Source organism: Nannobrachium achirus, assembly GCF_963921795.1.
Source record: "Nannobrachium achirus genome assembly, chromosome: 24".
NCBI lineage: Eukaryota > Metazoa > Chordata > Actinopteri > Myctophiformes > Myctophidae > Nannobrachium > Nannobrachium achirus.
This window is the reverse complement of record NC_137831.1, coordinates 21,069,643-21,082,828: the sequence shown is the minus strand read 5'-3', so window position 1 is coordinate 21,082,828 and position 13,186 is coordinate 21,069,643. Positions and strand designations below refer to the sequence as shown.

General features: G+C 44.4%; 1 protein-coding gene across 1 annotated transcript in view; it reads right to left on the bottom strand.

Moving 5' to 3' along the window:
- Positions 1 to 13,186, bottom strand: part of LOC308279990 (sodium channel protein type 2 subunit alpha-like) — a gene marked incomplete at both ends in the record, with an annotated part of 57,958 nt that overhangs the window by 42,293 nt on the left and 2,479 nt on the right. Inside the window, 6 exon segments of the mRNA XM_080720228.1 lie at positions 962 to 1,025; positions 5,150 to 5,443; positions 7,822 to 7,913; positions 8,944 to 9,072; positions 10,058 to 10,143; positions 11,752 to 11,871. Coding sequence (XP_080576354.1) covers positions 962 to 1,025; positions 5,150 to 5,443; positions 7,822 to 7,913; positions 8,944 to 9,072; positions 10,058 to 10,143; positions 11,752 to 11,871 — 785 coding nt within the window.

The following is a 13,186-nucleotide window of genomic DNA, read 5'->3' as shown; positions in this document are numbered from 1 at the left end:
CATTGATTCCGGATGGGGACCCAAATGCATTTGGGTCCCCATCCGGAATCAATGGGGGGAAATTTATAGTAATCAAATTATTGCCTTAGGAATGTGATAAATACAAAAACACATTATTGAACTCCAAGTCTCCATGGCATGAGTAATCGATAGAAGAAAAAGTAATTTTGGGGGTGAACTACTCCTTTAAGTGCCATTATTGTATAATTTGAAATACAATATCTAGCTCCATAAAAAGAATGATTGCATTACAGTTTGGATAAATTCAATTCAGTCCTTTGGCAATCAGTTTAAATCGGCCCGGACACGCAGCTATTTTGGCCCACGTCCCGTGAAATGACATTTGCCACAACATTTAAACAGCAGTGTGAATTCTTGCGGTGCCTCGGCCAGGGGTGTCGCACCAAATTCTGGGCCCCGGGTACAAGGATTCACTGTGGGGGCCCCTGTGCTTTAACTATTGAAAAATAGCAGATATACAAGCTCACAGCGCGGCACCGAGTGCCGCGCTGCGAGCTTGTAGATCTGCTATTTTTGAAAAATCATGAAAATCTTTGAATATTTCAAATCTTCCTAAGGTTTTTTGAAAAATCGATGTTTCGATGGCAGTGGTTCTCAAACATTTTCATGTGAAGGACCCCCAAAATGGCATGTATTTGGCCACGGACCCCGATCTCAAAATATTTAGTTCCAGGGACCCCCAGAAGCAAAATTTGAGCTAGAAATGTTTGCTTAAAAAAATACATATATTCAACGATTTTCACACATTTTCACAACTTTAAAAATAGATAAAGTTATTAGGGCCCCTCCACCTTGGGCCCCAGTAACTCAGTCCCACTTTCCTACCCCTTGTGACGCCCCTGGCCTCGGCCGCGGCGGTGAGGGGCAGACACTAATTACCTATGCTTGGCTTTGTGGCGCGTCTAATTGGCCTTATAAATAAAACATGTCAAAGTCTTACCCAGCGCCGCTGCCGTTCCCACAGAGCAGAGCATCCCTGGCGTTGGGGAGTTTATAGTAATTATCTGGAGGAGACAGGAACACACAGGGACAGTCATTGAATCACACGCAGGACGGAGACGTTTAAGAAAAAAGACACAATGAACTGCAAAAAGAGACTTGGATTCCCTATGGCAGGGGTCATCAACGTTGTCAGGCCGAGGACCCCTTAGTTGAGAGAGAGAAGAAGCAGGGACCCCCCACGACCTGTTCATAGATTCCATATAGTTTCATCGTTTTAACAGCACAATCGCCAGTGTATTTTGGATTCGTGTCAATTTGTGTTTTCAGATATTTAACCACTTGAAGCGTCAATACTTAATACACTTGACCTTTCACTCACTCTGTACTTAGTTTGCTATTTTTCCCCACTACACCAAAGCTCTTTGCCGAAAATAGCCGATCTACAAGCTCACAACGCCTTGTGCTGCGCTCTGCTATTTTTGGCTTAAGTTCTCAGAATATGGACATTAGGGTTCAAGTGGTTAATATAAAAAAGGAGAAATAAAAGTTCCTATCATAACAAAGATTTGGAGGACCCCCTGTAGTAACTCTGAGGACCCCCTCAGAGTTCCATAGGCCCATGCCCTATGGAATGACTCAGTTTGTATTTTCCGCATTGTCAAGCAGAAACCTTGTGCCTCCACATGACATGTTTGTCATAAATGAATGACCTACTTGGCTTTTTCTTTTGTGTGTGACTATTCTCATGCCTGACCACTGAACAGTGTTTGTTGATGTTACGTTTGTCACATCCACCGTCCGCGGTCAACTCAACCTCTGGGCAATTTTAACATAAGGCGTTGAACAAGATTTGTAAGGTTTTCGCCTATAATGACATGCGTTCACGTCTGTCTGTTTTAAAGGGACTACACCATGAATTTCGCATTTTATTGGTCTTCCCAGTGTCTCTTCCAGCCCAAAAAAACAATTCATTAACTCTAAGCCTTGCCTTTCATTTCAGTGATTTTCTGAATGGCCCACAGTCTAAGTCACCTTTGTTCTCATTTCCTATTGGGCCCTCTCGAAAAGGGGGCGGGACTTTTTGGGAGGCTATATTTATGAGGTGGGCCGGATAAAGTGGTGCTAAAATTGGAACGATACAGAGAAGATTAGCATGGTCCCATGCTAAAATTGGAACGATAGAGTGTATCATTCCAATTTTAGGCCAAAGACAGCACCCCGTTGCCAACAAAGGGCATTTTGGTATTGCATCTGAAATGGCTTGGAATTAGAGACAGACAGAACATGAAATTTCAATATCCGAGTGGTTGTTTAGGCTAAAACCTGTATAAAACCATATTATGGACCAATATTTATATAAAATATATATTTTTAAAAGCATGGTGGGGCCCCTTTAACCAATGGGAACAAGAGCCTGAGACCAAATAATAACTACAGTGGATCCATTGAAACACAGGTTCATGTTTTCCATTTTCCTGAAACAGTTTTCGACACACAAGCCAGGTCCTCTTTGTATACATCAAGACAGAGCATATTGGTTATGATGTTCTTCGCAAAGCAGATATTTAAATGCTTTTTCCAACAGGTCAGGGAAGCCAAAGGAAGGAATAAAGATTGACCTCCGAGAAACAGCAGGAGAGAGGAATAGATGTGGAGAGAGAGAGGGTGATTCAGTGTTTTAGCACCTAGCCACTCTCCTGCCTGCCTCACCGCACTGAAAATGAGTCATCCTCTCTTCCATTTAAATTCTTTCTCGTATCATTTTTCTGCACATGGACTGCACATGGACACAAGGACTTGCAGAGAGTGTTAGAGAGGCAAGGCAGGGCCTTTTGGTGAAAATATCGCGCTGCAACGCGTTGTGAGCTTGGAGGTCGGCTATTTTCGGTGCTTGATTGATACCACACTGAACTAAGCATAAGCAAGTCAATAGTGGAGATGTGGCGAACGGCATGGTTTTCTACACAGAGAGGGCAATTCTTTCAACATAAGATGCTGCATTCAAGTTCAGCAGAGTTTGGACAAGACAATTCTCTTGAATGCTGTCTTCAGGTATGGCGTGGAAAGGGGGCATTTGCATCTCTTTCACCATAGTAAAAAAACATTCATGGTCTGGAGAGGGCTCTTTGATGTCTATGTGTGCACGTGCCTGCATGGACAGCTATGAAAATTAGTCATTCTCTCTTGCATTTAAATTCTTTCTCATGTAATTTTTCTGCTGGTGGGACCAAACAGCAGGGTCAGCTGATTTTATCCGAGTCATTGAGTCCCTGCTGATGAGCCTGATGTCAGCTGTGCGGTGCAGCAGTCAGTCACAACAAGCCTTATCCAGGTCTTTGAGAAATATGGGCAAACTGGTAGAGTAGCTGCCATTAGAAGCCAGGGTCCCTGTACAACATATCAAACCTAATCAGCTTTTAAGCGCTGCTGCTGTCTCTCCTTTGTTGATGCTATTTTATTTTCCTAGCTGTGCCCACATGGTGCTGCAAATCCTTCCCCTTGCGCCCTCACGTGTTTATTGTCTTCCGATCTTTCGATGTTTACATTAATACCACATGAACAGCATCTCTATATTCCAGACATGTCATAATGGGGAAACATTCTGCGAACATCATTCGCAGAAAATAGCTCACAATGTGTCACATTGCAACACGTGTTGTAGATTAGCTATATTCGGCAAAGACATTCTGTGTAGAGGGAAAAAACGGAGTGTACCAAGTACAGACACCTGGCAGGACCTAGCCTGGGATCGCTTCACATTTTGGGGTTTGACTCTGATTCTGCTTGTGGTTTCCGCCTAGACTGGATCAAATGACCCGTTGTAAACAAATACCTTACCCAGGAAAGACTGGTGACGCGAGGTTAGGCTGGACCCTGGTCAAGGACGTATAGGGTTTAAGTGGTTCAATCAAACCACTATCTCCCCTTAGTGCCTTCCACTTTATCATCCTCCTATCTGTCACATTCTGTCCGTCTGCCAACACTTTATCATTCACAAAGCTGGCAAGGCGTAAACTTGATCCTCGATGGACTGTCCGTCCGGTGACTCATGCTCGCCCTGGCTCTCTGTCCACGCCACACAGATGGTTGTGTTCGTTGGGGACGTTTGAGTTTTGTTGTGTGCCGATTATTCCGCCACATTTACGGCTGCCATTCTCCCACTAGCCCTAGTTAGCGAGCATGGAGCCCTCCTCCCCCAAGCCATCGCTGTCACTACCGATCGCGGCACCAGAGCGTTCTGCTGACCACCCGTCCCCCCCCCCCCCCTCCTCCACTGCAATGGAAGTATAGCCAGGATTCGAGGAACCTAGAGAATTCCTGAAATCCACTCAGAGAACCACTGCTCTAGATCAGTGGTTTGGTTCCCAATCTTTTTAGGCCGTGACCCAAAAGAGAAATTAGGCGTTTGCCTGGGACCCAAACTAGTGAAAACAGCAAATCTACAGGCTCACAACGCAGCGCGAACAGCTTGTAGATTTTCACTACTTCTTAAACATTTGATTTCTAATTTATGGAATTTCTTAGATTTCTATTTTATTTATTAATTAAATTAATTAGGGTTAGGTTTTTTATCATGTATTCTTTAGGAATGTTTTTTTTTAAATGTTTTGAAATAATAATAATTAAAAACAAAATGTCGCTGAACCAAAGCGTTCAGTAAAAAGGACCCAGTCGCCGACGGCTGTTTGCTTAGCGATAACGCGGTAGTAGAAACGGGCTCCTTGAATTCCTTAGTATCTAGAGCAGTGTTTCTCAACCACCAAAGGTGTCTGGGGACCTTTGGTGTGCCCCTGAGAAGGCTCAAATGTGCCCCTTGAAACTGCTTGAAATTGAATATTGTATTTATCATCTAGTGAAAACAGCCGATCTACAAGCGCACAACGCCTCCGGTGCGAGGCGTTGTGTGCTTGTAGATCTGCTGTTTTCACTAATGTTGTGCGACAGCCTTGTATGATGAAGCAGGGCTTTACTTTGAAGAACTTGGAGATACATGGTTTCTCCCCGACAGTGACGATATATATTTACACCCCCGTATTATGTTGGTGTGCCCATGGATTCTTGGGACATGAAAAGTGTGCCCATGGATTCTTGGGACATGAAAAGTGTGCCCATGCAAAAGAAAGGTTGAGAAACACTGATCTAGAGGACCCCCTCCTGCAGGCCAGGAGGAGGAAAGTGGTCGTACCGCTGTCGTTGATGTACTCGGTCCAGTTGAAGGCGTCCCTGGTGTCGTTCTGCAGCAGGGCGGCGCTGGCGTTGAACATCAGCAGGTCCTCGGCGCCGCCGCCGCTGCCGCCGTAGTAGTAGGCGGTGAGGTTGGTGGCGTTGGTGGGCATGCGCACGCACTTCTGCCGCAGGTTGCCCATGAAGAGCTGCAGGCCGATGAGGGCGAACACGCTGAGGCAGAACACGGTGAGGATCATCACGTCCGACAGCTTCTTCACCGACTGGATCAGAGCGCCCACGATGGTCTTCAGGCCTGGGCGGGTGGGAGGGAGACCGGGGCGGCGGCGAGGAGGAGAAAAGATGGCGGAAAGAGTTGTTATCGCCTGCTAACCAAACAAAGCACAGCAGTTTATACTGAAGAGAGCTACGGTAGCAGGTAGCATGCATGCAGTGGTGGAAATTTGTTCCGTGTTGAAATCATTAGTTGAGTAAAAGCGCACAAGTATTGGCATCAAAGTCCTGTGCTGAAATTTTAGTTGAGTAAAAGTAAACAGGTATTGGCAACAAAATATACTTGAGTGCCAAAAGCAAAAGTACTCATGCAGAATGTCCCATTTCACTTTTTTTTTTTTTTTTTTTTTTATGTTTTCAAAATGTGTCAAAATCTCACAATGCATCGAGATACGATGCGTGGTGAGCGCAGCATAAAATTCTTCTCTTTCTTAAATTCTTCAGTATACACTAGAGTGGAGCCTGATGTTAACACTAGAAACAAAACTCCCAATTAGCTGGAAAGACAGAGATTCGGAGATAAAACAAGCGGAGTAAAACTAAATGGCTACCCCGGTATACGGTATGTGGGGCAGGAACGGGAACGCATGTCTGCTTGCGATGGAGGGTCCATATTTAGAGTGCCATATTTCTTTCCTGTCTTTGTCTCTAATTCAAGGGCAGTAAACAACGTATTGCACTCAGGCTACAACGACCTAGCACTGTGTTCCACACAGGTGCTGCTAACCATGGTGCAATAATGTGCAAGTTTGTTTAATAACAATATCTAAACTGGAAAAAATATGATTATTTGTTGAAGAACAATGTAGACTGGATAGGGTGCACCAACACAACCAAAATTAAAATGGTGATATAAAATGCAATAAAGTGTTGTGGTGGGTTGTCCCTTTTCATTAAAGACCACCTTTGTTGTCCGTTATCGCCAGCTATACCAGTTCTGTGTGTCACACATACAAACCCATCAGCTGCATTTGGGATAAACATTACTATTGCTGTCCTCAAACTAGAGGCCTATGTGTTTTATTGAACTCAGCTATGCATCTAGAAAACCATTAATACCTAGATTAGGGCTGGGATGCGATTAAAATTTTTAATCTAATTAATTACAGGTTCTGTGATTAATTAATCGCAATTAATCGCATTTTAATCGCACATCGATATTTGACCTGAGAAGCATTTTATTCAAGTAAAACACATTTTGTTGTACAAGTGAATCAACGAGTGAGTTTTTTAAATCTAAATTTCACATCCACTGGGCCAAGCAAAGCGCTATGATCGGCTACTTCTCCCTTTGCGTTTGTTGTCTCTTCTTGGTTGGTGCATCGCTATGATCGGTATGCCCGAAACTGAAGGTTCTGTGGTGCAAAAACTAAGTGCGATTAAAATGCGTTAATTTTTTTAATCGCGTTAATTTTCTGTAATTAATTAATCGCAATTAATCAGTTAAAGTCCCAGCCCTAACCTATTCATATTAGATAATATGTTTTCAGCTTTGTTTGTAGAATTGGATAAGTAACAGTACCTTTTGATGGGGTCAAAATAGTATTGTAACACCAGTAATACACAATACCTTTTATGTATTGATACAAGGCCAATGACAGGATTGTCTCTAGATGGTCTACAAACAGGTAATTTGTTAGTTGGTCAAGATGCACATTAGTGTTTACAGTGGAACATGGTTGCTTTGTGTTAGTGTTTGCAATGACATACCGTAACAACCCAAAAACCAACACCAACTGTGAGACAATTACCCCAAAACACACACAACGTTTAACAGGACATGCACAGGAAAACAAGGAGAGGAGGAGCCCTATATGCACACAAAGTGCTTGCCAACAGAAAATCGGCTTTTGCAATGTCTCATGCAGAAGAAATGTGAAACAAATAATGCAAAACGTTAAATAAAAAATCTACTCGTAAATAAGTTCCCAAGGCAAGAATAGATTTCATCCAGAGAGAAAGAGACTCAGGGAAAGAGAGAGAGAGAGAGAGAGAGAGAGAGAAAGAGAGAGAGAGAGAGAGAGAGAGAGAGAGAGAGAGAGAGAGAGAGAGAGAGAGAGACAGAGAGAGAGACAGAGAGAGTTAGAGAGTTAAATCGGACTAGAAGAATGTATCTAAAAGCTCAGAATCCTGTCAATCTGTGCAGATTGGGAGCCAGATTCCAGCTTTTACTGGCCTTGGGACGGCTGAGGCTAGCATGACGGGGAGGAGGGGGGGGCAGAGAGATGGCGACAGGTGAGCGCCATCTGAGCTACGGTGAGATGAGCTGAGAGGAGAGGGGTTATGTTAGCGAAACGCCAAACTGTTAGCCTTTTTAGCATTTCATTAGCGACTCGACGTTATCTACGGGCGGTGGAGGGTGGGGCGGGCGCTCAGGTTTGCGATGATGAGCTCTCTCACCTGGAATGACCGATATAGTTTTCAGGGCTCGCAGAACCCTGAAGGTTCGCAGTGCCGAGACATTGCCCAGGTCCACAAACTCTGTGACATATCTGCAAGGGAAGGGAGGGGACGGGGAGGAAAGGTAGGGAGGAAGGGAGGAGGAAAAGGAATGGCAGTAGAGGGGTGGGGGGGACAATGGGGAAAACGGGAGGGGAGGTGTTCACGCACACACACACGTACGCACGCACATACAACCACACACACACACGCACACACACAGACCATGACATGACAAAAAGGATTGGGAGGGTCAGGGTCGGGTGGGGGTCAGGGAGGGATGGGTGGGGGTGGGGGGGACACGACAAACAGTCACACACAGAGGACAAATGGCAGTAGCAGGAGCGGCAGGCGCATGGCAGCCTTACCTGGGATGACTGAGATAGTTTTCAAAGCTCGCAAAACTCTGAACGTGCGCAGAGCCGAAACATTGCCTAGGTTTACAAACTCTGTAACATACCTGCAGGATCAAATGCAGAGTTACTACACAAGGACCGCATTGACAAGAAAACTCAGGCGCGCACACACATGCACGCACGCACGCACGCAAACCACATATGAAAAGCAATTTGCCAAAAAAGCATCGTACATGTACATGAATCATCGTTAGGACACGTTATCTTGACATGACAATATTATCTCGCATATTTAATAATTTAACAAGTGACAGAACACAAAAGGGAATCAAACTTTATGTACTACAATGTTGTGAACACACAAAGGGGTTCCAGGGGGGTCCCCAGCTAAACGATCGAATCAATGAACCCTTACGCGTCTGAAAATCTATGAATGAACTAATTTGGTTCCATTTGGAAACTCTGTGTAGATAGGAGTCCCAGAGATACAAATCGTATCAAATGGGGGTTCGTTGCCAAACTAGGGATTCTTGGAATTAGAAAGGTTGAGAATCACAGAACAAGTCTACTCTATGAACAGTGAAATCTGCGAATTACGAAATCGTTTGAGAAACACATTGGCCCCATGGGCCGCTGCGCTAATTAGCATTCCCTCGCCGGGTCTGTTTCTTAATCTACGCCACATCACGTTAGGGCTGACCCTGATGCGAGTTGTCACGATACTTACGCCATGGAGATAACACTGAAGTCCAGCCAGTTCCATGGGTCTCGGAGGAAAGTGAACTTCCCCACGCAGAAGCCCCTGGCCAGGATCTTTATGAGGGACTCGAAGGTGTAGATCCCTGTGAACGTGTACCTGGCAACCAGACCAGATACATGGGAGGGGGGAGAGAGAGAGAGACAGAGAGACACACAAAGAGAAATAGTTAGGTAAAAAGAAATCCAGTGCGGTTCAGCTACTAGAACAGTGGTTTCCAAATCTTTCAGCTCGAGATCCAAAAGAGAAATTAGATGTTTGCCCGGGAGCCAGGCGCAACACGTTGTGAGCTTGGCTATTCTCATACCATGCCAAAAAGACGATTTCTATAATAAAATCGTCTTTTTAACTATGGCCTTCCCTACCAATCGTCTTTTTATCGTCTTAAAAAAAAAAAAAAAAAAAAAAGAGACCTCCAACAATGTACTAGGCATGATCGCGATCGCGAAATTGCATGTATAACCCCCATACCAACCCCATCTTTTGCCTGAATGGATTTCCAAGCGTATTTTTTAGTTTGAAGGCTGTGAAAACACTATGCACATGCATAGTGCATGATCTGTGCACGAATTTGTGCACCAGCGTGCACACTATTCTTTAACCCTTTGTTCCATTTTGGTGGCGAAACGGCAATATAAGAGGTCCCACTATACATATGGCACCGACTGTGTTAAACATTTGTTTTCTAATTCATGTAATTTCTTAGATTTATCTTTGATTTCTTCATGAAATTATTAACAACAAAATGTAGGAAACCCAGTGTTTGGGAAACACTAGAAGGTAGCTTGTTGATGCTCAACAGGGACAACTTGCACCAGAGAAAATGACAATACCTGGGCACTTCAGGAGAGAGCCCTTCAGCACTCGACTGCTCTACACGTGTTTTATTGTTTTGCAGGGGTGAATGCATGTGCAGAAGTCCTGCAAAACAATAATGTGTGTGCAGAAGTGTTCCAGTATATTTTATTTGGGTAGTGTCTCGACTCTCTCCTGAGACTGCCCAGGTATTATTTTCTCTGAGAGAAATACAGGTATTTTTCTTTTAAAATAAACATTTTTTACAATGAAACAATGAAAGACTTACTCTACATTCTTGGCCCATTCTGGGGGGTTGCTGAGGGTCATGAAAGCACAGTTGGTCAGGATGGTGAACATGATCAATATACTGAACCTCGTAAAGGCAAAGGTTAGAGTCAAGGAACAATACAGCATGGTACAAACACAACCTATTTACTGCATCATTCAAACACCGGCAATACAGCTGACCAACTGCTATCTCTAGAAGATAACAGGAATCACTGCTTCAGAATATGCTATTGTAATTATTATACATAATATCACTTCATATCATATCATATAAATACCTCCATTCCAAACTTAAGTATGAGAACATACGAAGAGAGCAATGAAAGCCCCGGTCGTACCACCATAGCTTAGAACTGTAATTCTCATAATCTTTATCCCACAATTTTGTAACCCATTTTTCTAACCAGTGCCAATTGCCTAAGCTGTAATCCTGGGGCTCTGCACTCCCTCTGCCACGCCTGGGGAGACAACGGACTGACCTCATGCTTCCTTCTATGCATGAGTAGTCCAAGTTGCTTCTTTTCACCTGACGGGGGGGATTTCCCCGGTTTGGACGTAGCGCGTGGAAGGAACACGTTATTTCAACCAGTTCCTTTGGGGGAGGCATTATAGAGACCGGGATTACGGCATGTTTTTGTGAGGGTATCTACCCTAGGAGACACGGGGAGAACGTGCAAACTCCACACAGAAAAGGCCCTTTCGCCAACCCCACCTAGGGTGTGGGCGCTGATGACGCGGAGGAGGGAACACGCCCCCCAGCGACCACAAGCGTCCCCCGGCGGGAGTCGAACCCAGGACCTTCCTAGAACTTTACAATGACATCTAGCTTTCGTCCTTTGGCGTGTTCCAATCCCAGTTTTTGGTAACACAAATCTCTATACAGAGTTCCCACACATTTTTACCAATTAATTTCCAAAACCTTTCCAACACCTTTCCAGAATATTTAACCCAATTTCCAGGACTATATAACAATAATTCAGCTCAATGACAGGTCGCTTAATAATAATAATAATAATAATGAATTGCATTTTTATAGCGCTTTTCTAAGCAAGTTGCGAACTCAAAGCGCTTACAATGGTCCATTCATTCATACATTGGGAGGTGAAGCGGCGAACAGTCAACGCCAGCGTCCTCACTTCCCACATTCACACACCAATGGTGGCAACTGACAAGCTAACACCATTGGAGGCAACGCAGGGTTCAGTGTCTTGCCCAAGGACACTTCGACATGTAGACAGGAGTAGCTGGGATGTGAACCGCCGACCCACGGATCATTGGCCACCCCACTCTACTTCCTGAGCCACAGCCGCTTACTCCTATGCGCAATGCCCAAAGACAGGTAGTGTATGCCAGTGGTTCTCAACCTTTTCATGCCGTGACCCCCAAAATAATCATGTTTTAATTGGGGACGCGGCACCCTGACGAGCACTAAGAGTTGAGGGATTTTGTATAACACGGTTCTATTGTGAAAACAGCAGATCTACAAGCATGTAGATCGGCTATTTTCACAATTTCTGCCTCTAATATTTGACAATTTGGCCCATGTTTAATTCGTCATTTCAGAGGTATTAACAAAATCAATAACCAAAGACAATGCATAGCTATTTTTTACAGGACCTTCCAGGACCCTTGATGAATTCCAAAACCGTGGGAACCCTGTCTATAATCCGGTACGGAGCGTCTGAAAGGATATGAGTGTACTAAAACTCTAATAGAAATCCTCCTCAGTGGGTTGAACGGGCTCAGGAAGTACAAGGCAGGAGTGGCGTTGAAACGGAAGATTGCCTTCCCGCGGTTCAATACTATGAAGGTCTGCAAGAGAGAGAGGGAGAAACAAGTATTGATGAAAAGCTTGGTACACCAACATAGATAGATAGATAGCCTCATTTGTCATTGTAACAATACAGTACAGGCACCGGCACAGTTACATTGTCAACGATCAACTCATTTCCAAGCACAGTACAGATACTAGCACGGACACAGTATAACAAAATGAATGACCATTCTAACTCAGTCACAGCTTCATAGACACAAATGTAGGCCATTTTCCCTTTAATGGCTTCATTTTTTGATTTTTTTGTCATCGTTAAAACGTTACCTAACTTACAACACCTAAATAGAATAATCAAGTCAATGTCGGCAAAACATCCTGTTTGTATGGTTTACCACTTGAACCCCAGAACGCTATTCTGGGGGGGGGGGGGGGGGGGGAACAGATAGCCAAAAATAGCCGCCTATGTGTGTGTGTGCGCGAGAGAGAGAGAGAGAGAGAGAGAGAGAGCACATATGTCCACATACATGGAGGACATGTATTTTTGTGTGTTGCGTGTACTTTCACGAGTGTTTTGTGGGTCTGAGTGGTCGTCGGGCTGCATCATGCATGTTTAAACGTGCACAACAACGCGGGACTGCTTCAGTGCTGGTGTGAGCGATTACAGAAGTGTTACAGAAGTAAGATTGCAGCATGTGTTTCGGTGACAGTAATGAAGCTGGATCAGTGGCACCTGAGGCAGGGCAGCCTCTGCGCCACGCTTCAACTGGCACAACGGCTCCTATTAGCGCTTGGCACCTCTGTAGGCCAGTGTTTTGCAAGACACTTCAACCCGGCTTAGCACAATTACGATGACGTGCACGTTGCACCTACTCGCCAAAAAAAAACTATTTTTGTCCAATTCTTTTTCATGAATTCTCCCAAATCAAGACGGACAAACGGACTGTTCGGAACTGAAAGGGTTCGGCAAATGAAAGAGTGATCTGTTTTTAAGTAATGGAACTGATACAGTAAATGAAAGCTGCTGTGAGTCATGTTACGGACGGTCAAATGGCAATGACGCAGTTTAGTCCCCATAAGCACAGATGATTGATACCAGCGATACCCAAGAGGCACCAACAGTATCCCACTCAATAAAGTCTTTAAAATATTACGGGCAAGGACCCAAGGTCAAACAACTGTGACTTGATGTATTGCCACAAACAAAGAATTCAAAAGGATAGGTCAATGTTTGGACATTTTCTTCACCACACAAGAATAAGAGTCTAAAAGCCCATCTAGCGGCCCTGCATCTCCTTACACTGTGACAGATGTAGAGGTCAGCTCCATATATGGAGAACTAGGTGATGATCCAGT